Source organism: Phytophthora parasitica (genome assembly GCF_000247585.1).
Source record: "Phytophthora parasitica INRA-310 unplaced genomic scaffold supercont2.77, whole genome shotgun sequence".
Classification (NCBI taxonomy): Eukaryota; Oomycota; class Peronosporomycetes; order Peronosporales; family Peronosporaceae; genus Phytophthora; species Phytophthora nicotianae.
In genome coordinates this window covers 153,189-172,519 of record NW_008649063.1, presented here as the reverse complement: position 1 = coordinate 172,519, position 19,331 = coordinate 153,189, and the positions used below count along the sequence as shown (strand labels likewise).

At 52.5% G+C, this 19,331-nt stretch overlaps 8 protein-coding genes across 8 annotated transcripts; 4 read left to right on the top strand and 4 right to left on the bottom strand.

Moving 5' to 3' along the window:
* Positions 1-97: 97 nt before the first annotated feature.
* PPTG_17980 (ribosomal protein L36) lies at positions 98-628 on the bottom strand. The gene has a single exon (XM_008915953.1). The coding sequence runs from the start codon at positions 522-524 to the stop codon at positions 246-248; it is 279 nt and encodes a 92-aa protein (XP_008914201.1). The 5' UTR covers positions 525-628; the 3' UTR covers positions 98-245.
* Positions 629-690: 62 nt separating this feature from the next.
* Positions 691-1,336, top strand: PPTG_17979 (hypothetical protein). Its single transcript, XM_008915952.1, has one exon. It carries the CDS (start codon positions 731-733, stop codon positions 1,106-1,108), a length of 378 nt encoding a protein of 125 aa, XP_008914200.1. The 5' UTR covers positions 691-730; the 3' UTR covers positions 1,109-1,336.
* Positions 1,331-2,850, top strand: PPTG_17978 (hypothetical protein). Its single transcript, XM_008915951.1, has 2 exons — positions 1,331-1,708; positions 1,780-2,850. The coding sequence occupies exons 1-2, from the start codon at positions 1,369-1,371 to the stop codon at positions 2,445-2,447; spliced, it is 1,008 nt and encodes a 335-aa protein (XP_008914199.1). The 5' UTR covers positions 1,331-1,368; the 3' UTR covers positions 2,448-2,850.
* Positions 2,433-7,544, bottom strand: PPTG_17977 (hypothetical protein; the record flags this gene model as incomplete). Its single annotated transcript, XM_008915950.1, has 2 exons — positions 2,433-2,560; positions 2,646-7,544. The coding sequence occupies 2 exons, from the start codon at positions 7,542-7,544 to the stop codon at positions 2,444-2,446; spliced, it is 5,016 nt and encodes a 1,671-aa protein (XP_008914198.1). The 3' UTR covers positions 2,433-2,443.
* Positions 7,545-7,575: 31 nt separating this feature from the next.
* On the top strand, positions 7,576-8,247 carry PPTG_17976 (hypothetical protein; the record flags this gene model as incomplete). The annotated part of the gene is made up of 1 exon (XM_008915949.1): positions 7,576-8,247. One exon carries the CDS (start codon positions 7,576-7,578, stop codon positions 8,245-8,247), a length of 672 nt encoding a protein of 223 aa, XP_008914197.1.
* A 352-nt stretch (positions 8,248-8,599) lies between these two features.
* PPTG_17975 (hypothetical protein) lies at positions 8,600-17,338 on the bottom strand. Its single transcript, XM_008915948.1, has 2 exons — positions 11,340-17,338; positions 8,600-11,260 (listed from the first exon to the last, which is right to left on the bottom strand). Exons 1-2 carry the CDS (start codon positions 17,229-17,231, stop codon positions 8,690-8,692), a joined length of 8,463 nt encoding a protein of 2,820 aa, XP_008914196.1. The 5' UTR covers positions 17,232-17,338; the 3' UTR covers positions 8,600-8,689.
* Positions 17,339-17,460: 122 nt separating this feature from the next.
* On the top strand, positions 17,461-18,458 carry PPTG_17973 (hypothetical protein). The gene has a single exon (XM_008915947.1). It carries the CDS (start codon positions 17,476-17,478, stop codon positions 18,265-18,267), a length of 792 nt encoding a protein of 263 aa, XP_008914195.1. The 5' UTR covers positions 17,461-17,475; the 3' UTR covers positions 18,268-18,458.
* Positions 18,459-18,763: 305 nt separating this feature from the next.
* Positions 18,764-19,261, bottom strand: PPTG_17974 (hypothetical protein; the record flags this gene model as incomplete). The annotated part of the gene is made up of 1 exon (XM_008915946.1): positions 18,764-19,261. One exon carries the CDS (start codon positions 19,259-19,261, stop codon positions 18,764-18,766), a length of 498 nt encoding a protein of 165 aa, XP_008914194.1.
* Positions 19,262-19,331: the final 70 nt, after the last annotated feature.

The window sequence follows — 19,331 nt, the reverse complement described above, 5'->3', positions numbered from 1 at the left end:
GACAACTGTTGTCTGAAATCATATCGGTTAAGGTTACAATAAAGCATAGGGCAAGCTGCATTGCGGAGCATGGTGCATTCTAACCATACTCGAAGTTGCTTGCATGTATGTAGCGCAGCAACTATAAACTGACACAGCGCAATGTGATTATCTTGAGTTATGCCTTAAGTTGCGAGCAACGGGCCAACAGCAACGCCTCTCTTTCCTATGCTATATCCGCCCGCCACATTCAATGCTTCCGTCGTCTAGCAGAGCTTGGGGATCTGGATAGCAGCGTTGCGAAAGGCCTTGAAGGGAGCGAGGCCAGGGAACTGCAGCTGCTTGAGCGTAGCCTGGAAGCTGGCGTTGGGCGAGGCGGCAGCGGTAACAACAGTCTCCTGCGGCGCGGCAGACAGCGCGCTAGTGTGGAAGCCCTGGCGCTGCTTGTGCTTGGGGCTGCGGTCACAGATCACGTACACTTTCCTTCGTCGGCGGACGACCTTGCAGCCATCGCACATGCGCTTCACGGACGAGCGGACCTTCATAGCTGGTGGAGTGGTTCTTGCTCTGCAGTCCACGAGTGACTTTCAGCCGCACCAAATGTACGCGCCCTATTATAGTCCAGGCTATTATTTAGTAGCTGTCCAAAGCTCAAATATTTTTGACGTCCTCTGATTGGCCAAGCAAAATAGTCCGCTCAAATCAAAAACAGCTGACGCGCACATCATTGATACCGTCGTCATTGTAGACGATGGCGAAAGAGGTGCAGACCGGAGAGAAGGCCAAGACGTCCACCAAGATGAAGAAAATTGCGAAGCGCAATACCAAGAAACAAAATGCGGTCGCTGCTGCTGCCCCCGCGGCTGAGGAGCGCGAGGAGCGGCCTTTTATGGTGCGGGTGCTGACAGTTGGCGCGGCGTCATACCTAGCACACAAGGTCTGGACCAAGAGGAAGATGTTAACTGCAGGATGGTATACGGAGGAGCAGACGGCGACGGAACAAGGCATGGTGACGGCCTTCGAATACCTCAGCTCAATGGGTCTCATCCTCGTCATGGGAATCGTGGTGGGCGTCATCTTCAGCAAGGTGGCGAAGTCGGTCAAGGGCACGGCACCAGCGGAGCAATAATGTGACAATCATGGGTGTTATAGCAGACGCTGCATGGAGGCAAGCATACCTCCGATCTTTGTAGTTATGCATCGCCAGCTCGAGGCTCGAGCCTCGAGCACTGACAATGAGCTTTAATCGTTTGGTAGTGAATAGAACAGGAATTGACAAAACATGTGTGTTGCTGCAATCAGGATCGTTTTCTCCTTACTGAAACCAAGTCTAATTCAAATCACCATATTACAAGCCTGCGCGCACTTTTCAAACTTCCAAAGTGCATAATGGCTCCTTCCAATCGCCGACGCGTCGGTCGCACGCTACGTCGTTCTCGCCGCGGTAGCGCCGTCCACGGCAGGATCGGTACGCGCTCTACTGCTGGTGTCGGCCCTCTGCAAGCGATTGGAGAGAATACCGTCGTAGATCTCGCAGCAGACGACGGATTGGACGCCATTGCCAGCAGTTCGCGCTTTGGGCTCCCGTCCACAACGCTAGCGAGTCCGTCACTTAAGAAGCAGAGCAAAAAGAAGAAGAAGAAGCGACCACGTGAGTCGACAGCCATACAGTCGGAAAAGAAGCGCAAGCAGCGGCTCGAAACGCTGCTCGATGAGGTGGAAACCCAAGGTACCGTGTCTAAATCTCACTCTATCGTAAACGCATAATTCTGAATTTTATATGTTGCTGTGATCGAACAGTGCAGGAGCGATGTGACGAGCTGGTGGCAGATGCTGAGCGGCGCGCACAGGAGCTCGAGATGGAGCTCAAGGTTCAGCTGCTCTATCTACCCGAAGCGGTGCGTAGAATGCCCTGGAAAACCTTCGTGGAAGATTTCGGTGGAGACTTTCAGAACGTCATCCAAAGCTTATCGCAGCCCTCTCCTCCACGAACGCAGTCGTCCATGACTGGACATGATATCGTGGCTGCTACTCCATGCAGCATGGACGATGCCGACGACAGCGAGTACGAACCAGAGTCAGAGGACAGTGACCACGACACACAGAATCGCCGTGTGTCTGCGTTCACAACGCCTATGGACCGACGTCGAGCTCGTACAGCCCCTGGTACAGTCTTGCGTACTGCCCGTAAGGGAGAAACAACGTACATGTATTCAGCTCGAGGCTCTCCCATCATCCCCGACACCGCGGCTAAGGCGAAGGCGCCTGCAGGATCGTTGGTTGCCACATTTGAGAAGGGTCTAGAGCCCACATCATGCTGCTTGCAACTTGACAATGATCGTATGCTTGACTTGTCTCGACCCGAAGAGCTCTCAGCAAAGTCGCGTGGAGAAGCAACGTCCAAGCTCAAAGCACTTCAGGCCAAGGTGGCTCAGCTGCTACAACAGATCAACCCCTGCACTCGCTAAAGTGGCACGAGTGCTGCAAGATATACCCACACCGATAACACGCAGTTGGGATGTCCGCAAGCATACACGGCTAGTGCAAACTCAACACCCGGTCGTTCGTTGTAGTAAATATTCTGCCAGACGAATGGATCTGTTAGCCGTGCCTCTCAGTCGTTCAAGGAAGATAATATAGTACCATATTCGCAACGCAATACGCACCGTGTTCTCGACGAGTTCAAGCACCCGTGGAATGTCAGTGAAAGACACGTGGAGCGGCAGTCCGCAGACTTCTCGTGAACGCTGCAACTCGCGTAGTACACTGCCCCCAGGATGAGCTCTCCGCATGGGCAAAGCAAGTTTCATCTTGATCTTCTGTTTAATCCTCTGAGTCGATCGTGGGCTGAGATTGTCATCAGCAGTCGATGACGTTGTTGACGTATCTTGACTGCTGCTTTGACCGTTTGCTTCGCGCTCTAGCACCATCAAGTGGTCTCGCAGTTGTAGACCTGCAGCTTCGTTGAAGTTGGTGGCGAAATGCGAACTTCTCCAGCGTCTAACGGCCAGTTTCAGTGCCTCCCGCAACTCTCTTTCGACTTGGTACACAAATTCATGTGGTGTCTGACTGTACATAAGCTCTCGACGCTGGACACTAGGCGGCAAGGAGATATTCTTCTCAGTGAAGAAAGGTTTCCAGCACTTTGTGTTGCTCTCGATATCCCAGCTGATCTCGTGGATGCTGCCAGCTACCACACCTGGCCCAAACATCAGTGGTTGTACATTCGCAAAGACATTTTTACTCGATACAACAAGTGATACATCGCGAAGAGGACAATGAGGATCTGTAACAGCGTATCCAACTCCAGTGCTGGCATTCCAAAGAACTCCGCAATGGAGGACGTAGACAATATTACCTTCTGGTACGGCGTGTCCAAGAACAAGATACGTTTTCGAAGATTTTTGTTCGCCATTTTTTCGCTGGTGACGACGTTCATACCACATGAAATAGTTGGCCAGTAGCACCGCATGTTCCTCGTGATCCCCTGCACCCATGTTCAGGAATTCCTGTGTGGTGCTCCAGACGTCTTTATCTCCATCAAATGCTAGCCAGTCATCCAAAAACGGTATCAAGCTCACGTAGCGCACCAAAGTTGGCAAAGATGCGGATTGAAGCTCCACAGGGGGTGATTGGGCTCGCAGGAATCGAGGCAGGAAAGTGGCTCCATGGCTGAGGTTACGAACAAAAGCGTTGTAGTTCCGACGACGTGCTGCGCTAGCTGGTGCAGCATTCTTCACACTAGTAGCCCAGCGCTGCGCGTGAACAAGGAGCAGTTTATCTTGCGCGCTTCCTGTAGAAGTCCAAGGTTTGCTTTCATTGCGATCAGAACTCTGGCTGCTTACGGGAAGAACTGGGTCCAATAGCAACGTGAGTTTCAAGTAAGTGGATTCGCGTGCTGCTTGCTTCACATCCAGTCCCTCAGTGCCATCATCATCATCGTCAATACCACTAGCTTCCAGACTTCGTGCCGTTCTAGGACTCGTTGATGATCGCTTTCGTATTGAGCTGCTACGTGTGAGACTTCGTGCACGACGCTGTCGAGGTGAACCTTCCTCGCCGTCCGAAGAAGCAACTGAAGTCGGACCTGACGACATTTTTGCTACACTTGATGTGGTTCTGTGGATCGCACCGACTTCGAGATTGGCATAGCCCAAGTGCTCAACTGGCATCTGGCAGCGTAGTGAGCCTTCAAGACGACCTGCTCGGTATAGTGTCAAGAACGGCACCTCAAGGCTTCCTAAGAAACAGTTTTCCCGATGTAAAGCCCGTGTTTGAGCGCCAAGACGCTCCTCTCCTTCTTGTCGGTCCTCATCAACTGTCGTTGCCGCCGGACGAGTAACTTGATCAAAGAGACTAAAGAAGATGACGTCTTGTGTACTCTCGATACCGTCAGGACTCCAGTCATCTTGAGGAGGGCGAAAAGGTAACGCTAGAGTCTCCATCCACATCGGGTGTGCTCCGACGCTGCTGTCATTTTTACCTACAGCTCCCATGATAGTGGCACAAGTAGTTTGTCGAGTTTTCCCCTGGAAGCTAACCTGCACGAATACGTGGCTTTCGTAGTCCAAAGTCACGCCTCCGCGAGGGGTTTCCACCACCTCTTCCCTTTGATTGTCACTTGAAGGTGGCATGGCCATCATTCTCGGACTCTTCTTCGTCCGTTGCAACGTGTCACGCCGTCGTCTTCCTGTTGTTGCGATTTCTTCTGCTTCAGCCGCGTCACGTGCGGGTTTAATCCTCACCGGCACATTCGTTGCCTTTTGCACTTGTACGTACAACGTACAGGAAGTAGGCCAATGTGCCGCAGTCTGTGACGATGACGCTGTTGTTGATACTTTAGCACGGGGGCGAAGTCGTCTTCGTGGGGCGAATAATGCTCCAGTTGATGGGAATTCCAGCGTCCCCGGAAACAATGGCAACGGTTTCTCCTGGACAATAGCCGCCAGAGGCTTCGAGCGACCAGTTCGTGCTTCCTGATTGCTACTATCTGTGTTGTATTTACTCACAATTTGTGTTTGACGTACGCGTTCACGGAAATCCTGAAGCTTCAGGAGTTGTCGTACTCGATGCCGTTCTACGATAGACGCATCAGCTCGTTCAGCTTCTTCGCACAGCAGACGACGATCGAACGCAGTTAACTCTGGTCGTAAAAGTCGAAGCAGTCGTTCATCAGCAACCAATTCGTGCTCCAGCAGCGGCAATGGTTCATCAAATACTGCGTGCTGAGGAATCCACCGCAATGGCTCTACTTTTCCACTCTCGTGACTTGTAATTGCTTCGCAAAAACTGGTACCATGTCGAGAAGCGTACTCCCGATCACGAAGCTGTAGAAGTCGATTGCGTTTTGTAAGTCCACGACCGCTTCCAGCCAAGGGATCAGGCACATCGCTCGTTCGAAACACTTTACGTCGGCCGAGACCTACGGCCAGCGCTTCTTGCTGCTGTTGAGTGTAGTAAACCTGCAGACGCCGCACTGCTACATTTTCAGGGTCGTTCGGGTCAAGAGAGAGCTCTTGAGGCTCAACCAGTCGAAGAAAATCTCGCTCACTACTGAAACCCGAGTCACATAGATACTGAGATAACTGAAGTGAGCTGCGCTTTGGGGGCTTTCCGATGAGTTGAACGGGAGAAGAAGAGGCTTCGCGTCCACCAGCAGTCTCAGGGCGTTTTGGGGGGAGATAAACAGTATCATCCGAATTAGGGTGAAAGATCTGCGAACTTTGCATACCAATGTCTGAAACCCAAGCAACTCGAAGGTGAAGACGGCCATGTGTGCGGCGACTTGTATGAGCGAACAGTGGGGCGTTGTGGAACGAACGATGCCATTGCGTCCGTGCGATCGGTCTCGTGCTACTGAATTGGTACCATTCGTCACTAGGTGTGAGACTAGCTGCAGGTACCAAGTGATCTGCAGCATTATCCCCCCATTTACTGGAAACCGACGAGCGCGATCGAGATGGAGCAGGCTTAGCAACATTCTGTCCTGGAACAACCACAGGAACTGCATTCGTCGACAGGAGCTCGTCACGCAAAAGTCTTCGGCGTTCGTACACTTCAGCACAAATTGACCATGGAAAGAACGGTAGTGTGAAGCACAACTTTTCTGAAAAACGAGCTTCACCGCGTGACCACGATTGAATTTTAGTAGTGCAAGCAATTTTTCCATTCACGCGGATCACCACGTAGAATCGAGGGCTCCAAAAAGAATTATAGCTTGGCTGACCATCTCTGATACTTTCGAACTGTAAAACAGTCTGCAAAACTTGAGCTGATGTAGTGGAAATTGTAGACAAGCGTTCAGAAATTTTCTTAATCACCAGTTGTAATTTGTCATCATCTTTCTGATTGTCAGTATCGGATTCCAGAAGTTCTAAAATGGCGTCCACGCGAGATAAATCGATGGGATGTTTGCGCTGTCGTTGCTTGATATTAAGAGAAACCGCGGAGCCAGAGCGATTCCCTGCATCCCGCATTTCATTCGCCTTGCCTACAATCTGCTGATGAAGTTGATTTAGAGCTTCCAAATCTGTTAGCAATTGATTCACTTCCTGGATCACTTGGTTCGTCGACAGATGCATTGCTGCCAGAATGCTTGGTGTTGTTGATTGTGTTAGCTGGTCAGTGCTACGGAAGAAGAAATTATCAAGACGCTGCAGCGAGAGCTGCCACGGTTGCAGCTGTTGCATTCTACCGTACGCTGTGTACAGAGCTCGCAGTTGAGCAGCAAGTCGGTCAGCTAATGCAAACGTGGGGTGGTCATCCAGCACAATCCGGTCGACAAAAAGTTCAAGCATAGCAGTCTTCTTCTGGCTGTCGTGACTTTTTCTTGAGTCGTTTACCGATTGTGCTGTGGTCATGGTAACCACATCGTCAGTAGCTAGCGAACTGTCTGATATTGAGAGTTCATGTTGCGGATCTGGTAGTAGTAGATCCTCTATCAGTAGTTCTCTGCTTTGCTGTAGCTCCAACGTACCCTTCCCCGTTGTCTTCTGTTGTGCTGCTGCTGCAGATAGCTCCCTGTAGAGACGTTCTTCCAGACGATTTAGCGTACTGTGTTCCAAACGTCCATACTGTTCTCTCTCCTCATCAACAAACAACCCTGCAGCTTCTTGTTGTTTCAAGTGTTCGGATAATCTCTGAGTTGCAGGTAAAGATGCTTGAAGCCAGTTTGAGTACGACGTTGCTGGTCTCACAATGATCTCTTCAATAGACTTCGCACTTGGTGTAGCGGGGTCCTTCGTTAACAATCTCGTAATCGTGTCGGCATCGCCGTCGCTATCATCGTCGTTGGTCTCCTTTCCTGGAGAGATGGCTTTGTTTGGACTCGCTGTCTGACCTGAGAGCGCACGCAAAAAGCGATTGTTGCTGCGAGTATCCCGTTCCGTCGTGTCGTGTTGGCGTTTCCGTTGTTTTTCAACCTCATTGCGCTTTTCAGCTTCACTGCGTTGTCGAGGTCGAGTCATCGGAGACTTATCCCCGTCACTGGAATCATCGTGAGGTGATCGTCGTTTGCTTTGGGCGACAGGCACATCCGATATCTCTGGTGTCTGTCCCTCCTCCATTTTCGGATCTTGAAAGGTCGGAAACGACGAAATGGCTCGACAAGTCCAAGTAGGCTCCAAACTTCCAGATCTGGTGGGCGAGTCCCAAGTCGGAGTCGTCCGGGCTCATGATTACCTTGCAGGCGCGTGGGGCATCATCTGCTCATTCCCACAGGCTCGACACCCGACGTGGTTGTCGGAACTCGGAGCTCTGCAAAAGCTGCACGATCAGTTCGAGGCTCGCAACGCTCGTGTATTGGCCCTGCACGTTGCTTCATTACGAGAGCAGGGTCCGTTCCTTTCGGACGTCAATGAAACTCAAGAAGTGAAGGTGGGGTTCCCTGTATTAGCCGACGAAGACGGCGAATTGTCTCGACGTCTAGGACTTGTAGTCGCTGGCGCGCCGAAACATGCCGCCGACGCTGGACGCCTGCCGTTCAGCTGTACAATTGTCCTGGATCTCGACTTGACAGTGCGTATGTTAACGTACTACCCCATGAGTGTCGGTCGCAATTTCTATGAAGTGATACGATCTCTTGATGCTCTTCAGCTCTGCACCTTTGAGCAAGTGGTGACTCCGGTGAACTGGAAAGTGAGCGATGACGTATTCGTAGAGCCCGATGTGACTGCTGACGCTGCCAAGAAGTTCTTCCCGCAGGGAACACATGAGATCAAACCATACGCGAGACTTACAGCGTCTCCTTCCATTAGCAACGATAATTAACATGGAGCAAATATATTTACGTATTTTTTTACTCCATAGATAGTTACACCTTCGGGTTTTGCTCTGTTTCTTCTATCACATGGCTCAGCTTATCTTGCTGCAATTCCGATCGCGGTCTGTTGCTGCTCTACGAGCAGGGCATCACCATTTTACCCTGTTTTTTTTTTAATTTTTGGGTAGAACATGAAGATAACTTTTATAATGACCTCGCTCTAAGTTCTTCTGCATCAGTTTGGCCGTAAGTGGGTTTAATGGAAAGCGATTGGGGTGCCTACATCGCGATTCATACTTCAGTTGATTAGTCATTTTCATGTATATAATATCTTGTCGATTGCTTAGGAAACAACAATAATTAATGCTGTAACGCATAATATATATTGACCCCATAGATTGGTAGTTACGCGTGCTCGTTGTCTTCTATCAAATGGATCAGATTGTCTTGCTACCGATCCGACTGCGGTCCACGCTGTTGCTGTTGCTGTTGTTGATGCATCTGCTGTTGGAGGAGATGGTCACTGGGTGACACAGCAGATCGCTGTTGTTGCTGCTGTTGCATCAACTGCAGATGGTGATGAAGCGCTTGGTGTTGCATTTGCTGCTGGTGAAGCTGCTGCTGCGCTTGATGCTGTTGCGCTTGATGCTGCTGGTGATACTCGTGCTGCTGTTGTTGCTGCATCTGCTGGTGATGTTGAAGCTGGTATTGTTGGAGCTGCTGGTACTGCTGGGCTTGCTGTTGTTGAGCTTGAGCCTGTTGTTGCTGGTACTGCTGGGCTTGCTGTTGCGCCTGTTGCGCCTGTTGCTGCTGAGCCTGAGCTTGAGCTTGGTGTTGCATCGCATTGTTGTACCGCGCCATGTTGGCAGCCATGTCCAGCGCTTGTTGTCGAGCTTGCTGCGCTTCCTGAAGAGCTTTAGCCGCTGCGGCTGCTGCCGCTCGCGCTCGAGCAGCTTCTTCCTCTGCGCGTTGAGCTCGTCGCAACAGTTCGGCTTCTTCGAAGCGAATCTGCGGTGCGTAGTTCCACATCTGCTGCTGAGCTCGCGGGTCTCCGGACTGGCCTGCGTTCGAGACTGCTGACGAGGTGGACGACCCCGAGCCGCTGCGTGACAACGTCACAGCCATCTGAGCAGACGTGTTGGTATACGAAGACATGCTTTGTGCGCTTGAAGTCATTTTCTCGCTCGGACTGGTACGGGCCATCGCAGACGACATGGTAGACGACGCAGGCATGCCACTCACCATGGCAATCGAGCCACGCGACGCTGTTCCAGCACTTTCAGCACTGCTGGCGTTTGCATCATAGTAGCGACCTGGCTGCATCTGGCGCTGCATTTGCTGCTGCTGTTGATGAACCAAAGGCGACTGATGACCAGGAGTTGACGCCCTGCGATCAGGTGACGGCACATTCAGAAGACTCGACATGAGACCCATCCGGTTATGCTGGGCAGGGACAGAAGACCTTCTCGGTAGCAAATGAGCCGTTGGACTCGGAGCAGAGACTGGAGATCGTGCCAACTCAGCAGCAGAGGTCGGCATCGCCCGTGCATGCTCGATACGGAGCGGTGGTTGCTGTTCCTTCTGCTGCTGCTGCTGCTCGCGTGGTGAGTCTTGCTGTCGTATCACCATGGAGCCGTGGCCTCGCGGAGTTGAGTCATCCCGTGGTGACTCCGACTCGTTCAGGATGGACGAGAACGACATTCGACTGCGAACAGGCTGCACCGGGGGCGGCACAGGTGGTGCCAGTGCTGCACGGCCTTTCGGTACGTTATCTTCTGCAGCCGGCGTTGCAGTCGTACTATTCGTGGTCTCTTCACTCTTCACGGCGGTGGAAGCAGGTGCAGATTTCCACGCCTCCGTTTGCCTGTTCGCATCCATCGACACTGAACGAGGAGGAGCCAGCGGAGGCTGGTTCGCGCTGTTCGCTGCAACACCCTGAGGGGTCGAACTAACACTTCCGCATGTTGATGCGTTCATCATCGCCATACTCATCATCGAACGCTGCGGGACCTCGTGGGATCCCATCTGACTTGAGACGATTCCAGCATTGCCCCTAGCTGGCACAGCACCTCCATCCGTAGGGACATTGCCACCAGCATCCACTTGTCTGTCGTAGTGCTGAGCGTGTGCTGGGGACAGTTGCACAGCACCAGCCATGCCCTGCGAGTGTTGGTTCTGCACCTGCGGCACCGATTGATACATCCCTCCTGGATGCCCCATCTCCGCGTAAGAGCCTCTCGCTTGTTGTTGCTGTTGGATCTGCATCATTTGACCGTGTGTTGGAGCTTGAGCATGACCCTGTAGTCCCATTTGTTGCAGAGCCTGCATCGACAGGTGTTGTGGCGGTACTTGATGCTGTTGTTGTTGCTGCTGTTGCTGGCGCGAGAACTGATACATCCGCTGTGCATTCGCCGCATTCATCTGACTTTCATGGTACGAATTATTGTTGTTTCCCGCTGCTTCCGACGTCATCCCCTGCGATTTCTGTTGTTGCTGGAACTGCATGATCTGCAATTGATGCTGCATATTCAGCAGCTTCAAATAACGCTCTGGGTTCGATGCTGGGTTAATCATTTCTCGCGACTGCTGTTGATCTTGATGAGCCTGCATCGCAAACTGGTTCACTGAAAGCTCCGACAGCACATTAACTCCGTGCATCCCAGGCTGAGCTGCACTTAGCGCAGCCTGGAACGACATGTTCGGATCACTAACGGTCATAGCCATAGAGCCACTCGGCATCCCCATAGACATGCCTCCAGGGAGATCAACCGGGCGTCCCATCTGTCGCAATGTGCCGCTCATTAAACCAGCCGCAGCAGACCGAGGCGAGACAGTGGCGTTGCCACTCGCCACTCCAGCAGCTCCCTTACCGCTTCCACTGGCTGCTGCATTTTCAATTCGACGCTTTAGAATATCTTGCAAGTTCAGTCGGTTCTTGTAGTTCTGGTAGTAATTCTTGATCTGTGCTGCAGTCTTCGTCGGGATATTCTCCGTCAGCGTTGCCCAATCCTTACCATATTGCTAGTAAGCGAAACATACAAACAGCCACTAAGGTCAGTATTTACCCACACAAGATGACACTCACAAAATCATAACGTACTGAGAAATACTTGAGAAAATCCGCTTTTTCTCCTTCCGTCCACTTCTGCACCACACGCTTCGCAGGAGCTGCATTCGCGCTGTTGACAACTCCTGTATTTCCTGATGGAGATGACGTCCTAGCGTTAACTTGAGGTGTTGAACTTCCACCTGAGTTTTTCTTCACTGCCCCTGTTGAAGGTGCAGTGATCGATATAGTAGCTGTCCCTGCTGTCGACAAGCTTGACACCACATTGATCTTGGGAGAAGCGTTGCTGGCATTCGTCTGGTTGTTCCGACGTGGACCTGGCGTCGCACCACCACCTCGACTCGTTTTCTTTCCACTTTGCGCCACCTTTTCATCTCCTAGAACTGAAATGCGAGGAGTGTTACGGTTGTTGGACGAAGCACTTGAGTTCGATGAGGAACCTGCGCTTTTCTTCCGGTTGCCTCCACTTTTCTCTCCTGAATTCCCAACTGTTTGGATAGACGCCGACGCTGACGTAGGAGTTCCTGCTGCAGCCGCCGCAGCTCCTTCCATCATTTTCTTGAGCTTTCGCTGCTGCTTCAGTTCTTTCTTTGTCAACTGAGTACCACCGCTCTTCGGGTTTGCAGTGGACCCTGCCGGCTGACTCTGCTGCTTCACCTTCGTAGATTCTAGAGCAGCGCTAGTAGAACTACCCCCTGCAGTCACACCAGTAGCAGACTCCAGCTCCTTGCTTGGCGTTGGGTACTTCTTCAGACGCTCCTCAATAGACAGAGTCGACACTTCATAGCCCGTACTGTAAGAGTTATCAGTGAACAGTGACGCATAGTCAACCAGGAATGGCCGTTGCTGTCCGGCAACGAACTGCTCGAGCTGCTGCGTGTACAAATTGAACTTTTCTTCATCGGACGTGTCGGAATCTCCAGAATTGATAACATCGTCGAGTAGCACTCCCGAGTCTGCCGATGACGAGCGAACACACGGTGTGTGGTCTGATCCAGACACAATATCCAACGCACACTTCCCCTCCGCACTATCCGTGGCTTTTTCTGCACTGCTAGTCGCCACGTTACCCTCTCCCTCTGCCTTCGTTGTAGAGCTACGTAACAACCGCTGAGCTCCAGGAGAGTTAAGAATGTTGTCAGAAGCTTGATGCGAGCGAAAATTCGACGGGTGTAGTAACAGCTTCGCTATGTGCTCTGGGAATTGCACGCCAAGGCAAATAGCTGCACACGCTGATAGGTTCCAACAGCTCCAAGTATTCTTTGATCCTGCTCCACGACGCCGTAACTGCTGCTCTCGTAGTAACGCCTTGTAGTCCGCAACCTTTTTAGTTCGATAGTAGAAGGCAATTACATCTCCCGTAGTCTTATTCCTCAAGTAGGATGAGATTCGAGGGAAGTTTTTGGGGAACTGCAGGAATTTATCCATGTAAATACACTTCTCCAGATCATTCCACGGATTCACTTTCATCTCCGCCTTTTCCTTCAGTTTCCAGTCCGTCACAAGTCCATCAGCCATGCAGCTTTGGCCATTAGCGAAGCGGGTGAAGTACCGTTGTTGTCGTTCCGCCGGGGTGATCAGCATATCTGGAATGACGGTTGATAGGGCATTTTTCAATCGCTTCTTCCTTACTTCCTGGTCCAGAAGAGCCTGTGCCTTCGCCTGTTCAATCTTCTCCAAGTCGTTATTCTCCAAGTCAGCACTGGAATTGTTCGTCAACCGAGACGACGTTCGCACAATTGTCCCCTCACCTCCTGCAGCTTCAGCCGCCTTTTCAGCTGCGACCAACTGCTGCACATGGGGGCTTTGATGATTGGTATTCGTCGTTCGGATAGGTCCACTTTCACTCAAGCTTTTCAGCTTCTGCTTCTGCAGCTGCTTGAGGCGTAACTTGTCCTGTCGTTTCCTATCCTTCTCCATTTTCTTCACTCCCTGCTTCCACGACTTCTTCAGGTCCACATATTCCCGCGCGAGTTTCTTCATGTAGTCATGACGAGCACGATTCCGCATACGCACCTTCATTCGGACTTGGTCAGCAATCGCCGATCCGCGATCAATGTTCTCCTGATAAAACGCATAATCACTGGGTTGATGGTAGATTTTCGTCGCCAATTGTCCTCGCTCCGTTCGCTTCGGGAGTTGCTCATTTGCGGCAATCGATTTGCGGAGATTATCCGAGAACACGCCCGCTAGCAACTCCACGAATCGCGAATCCACCGCTACCTTCACTGGAGACGTCACAAGGGCCTGGTCAGGCGACATAACAGAAGAGGAACCTGGTGAATCTCCCCTAGTTTGATCTGTTGAAGTGCTTCCCACTTTGGCAGCCGATTCAGGTTCACCCGTCGACACAAATTCCATATCATCTTGTGCTGAAAACGACTCCTGCTTGGCCTCCCCACTTGCAATCATTCTCTGCAGCGCCTTCATCTGCTTCTTCACGCCTACAATATCCGAATCCAGAACGTCAATCGTGGAGAGAATGTCTTCTTTTGAAGGTTTTGCTGGCGCTACGTCATCTTGTTCAATATCACCAGCCTCGGTCATCCTCAGGTCTCCAGCCTTATCCACTGCATCAGTGATAGAACTCTCAGCAGCAGCTGTCTTCAACTGCTCCTCTTTCTCTGGAGTTGTTGCTACTGAGGTCTGTACCCCAAGAAGCCCTACTTCCTTGCTATCAGAAGCACCACTGGCAGACCCGACCACTTCATCTTTGACTTCTGGGTGATCATTCCGAGATGTAAGGCTCTCCACGGTGGTTCCATCAGTCTTCCCAGCGTTAGCATTAGCAGATGCGTCTCCTCCTTCACGTGAGGTCTTCTCTTTGTCAACCGAAGTGTCGTCTTTCTTCTGCATTAGACCCTGGCCCCATCCAATACGTGGTCGCTTTGCTGGCTGAGGTGGTGACTGTGCCACGAGCCCTTGGCCCCAGCCCAACCGTGGTCGCTGTCGCTTCGTTGGCGTTCCATCTCCGAGAACAGTTGGCGATGAGGTCCCACGAACTACATCACTTGGAAGAGGAATATCCGGTAGTGCTGGCATCTCTTCTCGTGGTCTTGAAGCACGTGCATCGCCTACATCTCGTCTGCTGGGTGAATAAGAGGCATTCGTAGATGAATCTCTGACCGCTTGCGCCATTGGGAATGAACGCTGGGAATGTCTGTCCATCATACTGTCCATTGATCCTGCTCGCAGCAGTTCTCTTTTCACCGCGTCTTCTCTCCTCACATTGTCATGAAGCGTTCTCCTTCGGCCATCCGTATTGTGTTCGTAGGGCTTCGGAGGTGACGTCATTGCAGCAAAAGATGAAGTCGAGCGAGAAGTTTTACTGCCACTAGCATAACCTGTTTGTCGAGTTTCTGACGACGTAAACTGACCACGCTCCAGTAATGTCGAGAAAGACGCACGACGGTCGAGTGCTGGACGTCCACTTTGCTGTGGCGAATTCTTATGGGTCAAAGGCGAAGCCTCATCTCTCAGCTTCTGCAAAGGTCCTCGCTTATCTCCACGCGCCGTCTTCAGTGAAAACTCCGACTCGGAGCTAATACCTTCTTCACGAACACTTCCATCACGCCGACTACTGTTTGGCAAACCAAACGAGGAAAAAGATGTTGATCGAGGCTTAATGTTGTCGCTGTATACATTCGACGATGGATCAGTTCTGCTGCGCTCAATTTTCACCCGCTTTTCACGCACTACAGGTGGAACGTTGGCTTTTGCGGTGTCTGCAGCACGCATCCCTTCCCGACTGTCTTCCGAAGGAATACTGCGTGGAACTCCCTCACCAGCACTGGAAGTAATGTCAACAGCAGCCGGGGTCTCAATTTTTGCAGAGTCATTCTCTACTACCATCTCGCCCTCTTCAACTTCTTGAGTCTCAGTATCACTGGTGACAACTTCCTTAGGCTTAGCAGTTGCTTCAACGGTAGGTTTGTCTGTATCAAGCTCCAGATGAGGTTGGTTACCTTCGTCGGGAGTCACCTCTTGGCCTGTACGCTTTTCGTCATCAGCATCGACACTTTTCATCTCCACATCTGCCGTTACCTGTTTCTCGGGATCCAAATGAGCCTGATCCTCCTCATGTTTGATCGAGTTATCTACAGCATCCTCCATCTCAACGTCGTCACCCTTTGTAGCGCCAGTGTTTTCCTCACCGTCACGATTGTCTGCTTGTGGTTCTTGATCACGACGTTCGTTCGTCTCCAACTTCTTATCATCTTCAGCAGACAGCACAGTGGAAGTCACTGCAGCCAAATCATTTACTTCATTGCTGACGTCAACCTCAACACTAGGAGAAGTAAGCGCTCGTTCACTAGACGAGGATGGATCCTCCTTGAGCAACAGTACTTCATCTTCCACTATGCCAGACGCCTCTGGAGACGTCAGGTCCGATTTCTGTCGTACTTCCTCTGAGTTCTGTTCTTTGATAGCATCGGATGAAGGAAGGGTCGGAGAGGTCTCAATTTTAGAGCTGTGGTGGATATCCTTCTTCTCGGCATTGCTTTGCGCTTCCCCCAAGCTGGCTTCGCCAGTTTCCACCGCCACTTTGTCGTCCTCGCTAACAGCCGTACTAGCTGCTGCTGCACTTGAATCGTCACTCTGGACTTTATCATCAGCATCTTTGCCATGCAATTCATCCACTGACTTGGCAGAAGATTCTTCCTTCACAATGTCATTCGCAGATGCACGGGGTGCTGCTTGATACCTCTCTATTCTCCTCCTCCCACCTTCATCAACCTCCATCGACGCAGACCGTGAGTGCCCAGATCCACGATACTCCACATCATCCATCATCCGCCTCGATGGTCTCTCCTTCCTGTAAGATGGAGGAGACCTGTCTCCATAACTTTCATCCAGATCTACTTCATTCCGGTATGACGCATGACTGTCAGCATGAGGTCGAGGAGGCAACGCAGACGCCACTCGTCTCATACTATCCGTCATATCCCGGTCCGTGCTTCCTGTTTCACTAGGCGTGCGTGATCCTGTCGATCTCTCGCTGGTCGTAACGTGGCTTTCTTCGGGCTTTTCTTCACCTTCCTCCGCGCTAGCTGACGGCTCACTGTCTCTGTAATAGTCCGACGAATAGCTCGACGAGCGTACGAGCGACATGGACCTCGTGTCTCGCTCTCTCATTCGCGCACGATATCCTGGTTCATAGTCGCGCATCTGTCGGTCGCGGTAGCTGCTTGTCATCGTTGCGCTTGCTTCACTGCTGCCTCGGTCTCGACTTATGGATCGACGATGCGGTAAGGGTGCAGCCATTTTGTATCGGACTTCCTTGGGGTAGAAGCGATTGCCGCGCTGGTAGTTGACGTATCGTCCACCCCCACGTCCTCCGCCTCTCGGCCACGAGTCTCTCTCGCGTCCACGCTGTCGACTGTCAAAGCTGCCTCCACGTCCTCGTCCAGAGACATATTGTGGAGCTCCTGAGCTGCGTCCACCTCGTTCCCAGTTAGCAAACGTACGGTGGCCTCTGGGCGAGAAAGATCTGGAGCGTGAGCGGGATCGAGAGCGCGGTGGAGACTTGGGAGAGCGCGGAGAGTGCGATCTGGAGCGAGATCGCGTGCGTTGTGACGCTCTAGAGGGTGAGCGAGAGACTGAGCGACCTCTAGAGCGCGAGAAGACGCGTTCTCTCGGGTACGAGGCTCCCATGGCGCCTCCTTCGTAGCTCATTTGTTGGCGCTTGAAGTAGCCGCCACGTCCACCTCCACTGCTGCTGTAGGGCCGAGGGAAGCGACTACGGGGTGGAGAGCCGCTGCGCCACTGTTGGCTCTGGCTGCTGTAGGCTGGGGAGCGTCCAGTCTCGAGCGCCTGGCGGTCCATTGAACTACGGGACGACGTGTTGAGCTGGATGATGCGGCCTCTGGGCGGCGGTGCCTCTCCAGGCTCGGGTGATGAGGCTCTGGACGAGTCCTCGGCCATCTTCTCTACACTTAAGATCCTTTGTCTTGCTTGTTTCTCCTCTCGGCTGGGGACGGCCTTCTCGCGTGGCGCGGACTCTTATAATGGTGCTTGAGGCTGTTGCGCAGGATTGCATATGCCGTAGCACAGGATTGCACGGACCGTTTTCTACTCGATCACGCTCGCCCCCCTGTCGCTCCAGTGTCCACCCAGGTGTCTCGTCCAATAGCAACAAGCCACGAGATCTCGTGACTGAAGAATAATAATGGAGCGAGCACTCGGGGAGCCGACGCTCGTGCTCTGCGGTGTCTGCATGGACAGCGGGGAGCACGAGGAGAGATGGATGTCACTGCGCAATGGAGACGACCAGGCGCTGCTGGTACGTGACGTTTGTGTTCGTCCGCACTGTCCACGGCTACAGGTGCGCGGTCACTTGTGTGTCAACCACATTCTGGAGCTCGAGCTCGCGTGGCAGGGCAACTACAGTGTGCGCGCGTGCCACGGCTGCCGCGTCAGTACACTGCAGCTTTATAGTGAAAAGCGTGACGTCTGGTTTATCCTGGCTGCGAGTGAGTACACGACCGCCGCGCATGGCGTCGAGCGTCGAGTCAAGACCCCGTTATCATCCGCTGTGACCACTTCCACCACGCCCGTACGTGTCGGGGCTGCTGGGAAGAGGCCGCTTGGAAAGCGGCAAAGTCTCCGACGCAAATCGAGTCGATTCATTAAGCAGCATGTGCAGAAGGAGCAGATGCTCGCGTTGGAGTGGAGCTTGGGCAACTTGCCGTTGGAGAAGAGCAAACATCTCTGGAGTGACAACCGCAAACGGGTCGAGATGGAGAAGGACCCGGAGGCCTACTACGCGGCTATAAAGCCACCAGTGAAGGCAGCACCCGATGTCAACGCGCGACCGGAGCCCCAGGACATTTTCTGTGCCACGCTGGGATGCAAACGCTTCGCCAAGACTGGCAACCGTTGTCGCTTTCACTCCTCCAAGCCGCTTGCGTTTATCAAGCCCGCGGTTGGGGTCGACGGGGCCAGTGTCCCGGCGAAATGAAAATCAACAAGTACAATTATGAAGGCGTATGTGCGCTGCCTACCTGTCTATGGATACATAAGTTATGACTCGAATTCAAGAGAAATGCCGGCTTGGTGCACAATGGTGTCAAGATGCACATGAAGACACAGGATACGAAAGCAGCGAGGGTGGGCCGAGGTGTGAGCCATAATTTCATTTGACTATCGCTATCCACCTCACTCTTTGTGTGCTTCTGCTCACCTTTCGAGGGTTCATCTACCTTACCTTTTGTCGCTAAGAACACGGTGCATTACATGCATTCCTCTTTCAACTGGGCATGCGACAACGACAACCGGAAGAACGAAAGCTACAATGACGGACTACCGGTGCAAAACTACTCTACCATTTCGACCTTTTATCCTGCCCCACAACTATATCTTCTCAATTGCGCCGTAGTTCACGAACCACGGCTATACAAGGATAATCCACTGGCAATCATACATCAAAATGCAGCAATACAACCAGTCCTCATGACTCAACGGCGACGACGCTGACGCTCGCGGCGGTTGAAACCTCCTCCCAATGCATTGCCGCCGCCGAAGCCGTTGCCACCTCCCGATGCAGCACCTCCAAAGCCAAATTGTCCTCCAGCAGCACCTGCAAATCCGTTGTTGCCAGCTTGGTTGAAGTTCCCCATTGCGCCGCCTTGACCACCGAAGCCACCAAACGTGTTGCCACCTTGCATACCGACACCCATTGGCTGACCGAAGCCACCTCCACCGTTTCCATTGAAGAAGCCCCCGCCCATACCAGCACCAGCTCCAGGACCGCCGAGCATGCCGCCACCAAGAGCACCCATCCGATTCGCTCCACCGAATCCTCCCATCGAGTTCGCAGCTAACCCGCTGCCAACTCCGCCAGCGAGTGCGCCACCATTTGCGGGGATTCCACTGCCGGCACCTGGAGCACCAAGTCCAGCTCCGAACGCGTTACCGTTTCCTCCGAAGCCTGGCGACGGTGGAACTCCGGTCATGCCTGCAGCACCGCCTTGAGGTGCGGTGACTGGTGCTGCGGGTAGTTGAGCACCAGAAATTCCTCCATTG

Excerpts from the sequence above, each read along its gene's own strand:
- PPTG_17979 (XM_008915952.1), top strand. The coding sequence starts at position 731 with ATGGCGAAAGAGGTGCAGACCGGAGAGAAGGCCAAGACGTCCACCAAG.
- PPTG_17973 (XM_008915947.1), top strand. The coding sequence starts at position 17,476 with ATGGAGCGAGCACTCGGGGAGCCGACGCTCGTGCTCTGCGGTGTCTGC.
- PPTG_17978 (XM_008915951.1), top strand. The coding sequence starts at position 1,369 with ATGGCTCCTTCCAATCGCCGACGCGTCGGTCGCACGCTACGTCGTTCT. Across the intron at positions 1,709-1,779 it reads CGATGAGGTGGAAACCCAAG|TGCAGGAGCGATGTGACGAG; the intron begins GTACCGTGTCTA and ends GTGATCGAACAG.
- PPTG_17975 (XM_008915948.1), bottom strand. The coding sequence starts at position 17,231 with ATGGCCGAGGACTCGTCCAGAGCCTCATCACCCGAGCCTGGAGAGGCA. Across the intron at positions 11,261-11,339 it reads ATTTTCTCAAGTATTTCTCA|CAATATGGTAAGGATTGGGC; the intron begins GTACGTTATGAT and ends TTCGCTTACTAG.
- PPTG_17980 (XM_008915953.1), bottom strand. The coding sequence starts at position 524 with ATGAAGGTCCGCTCGTCCGTGAAGCGCATGTGCGATGGCTGCAAGGTC.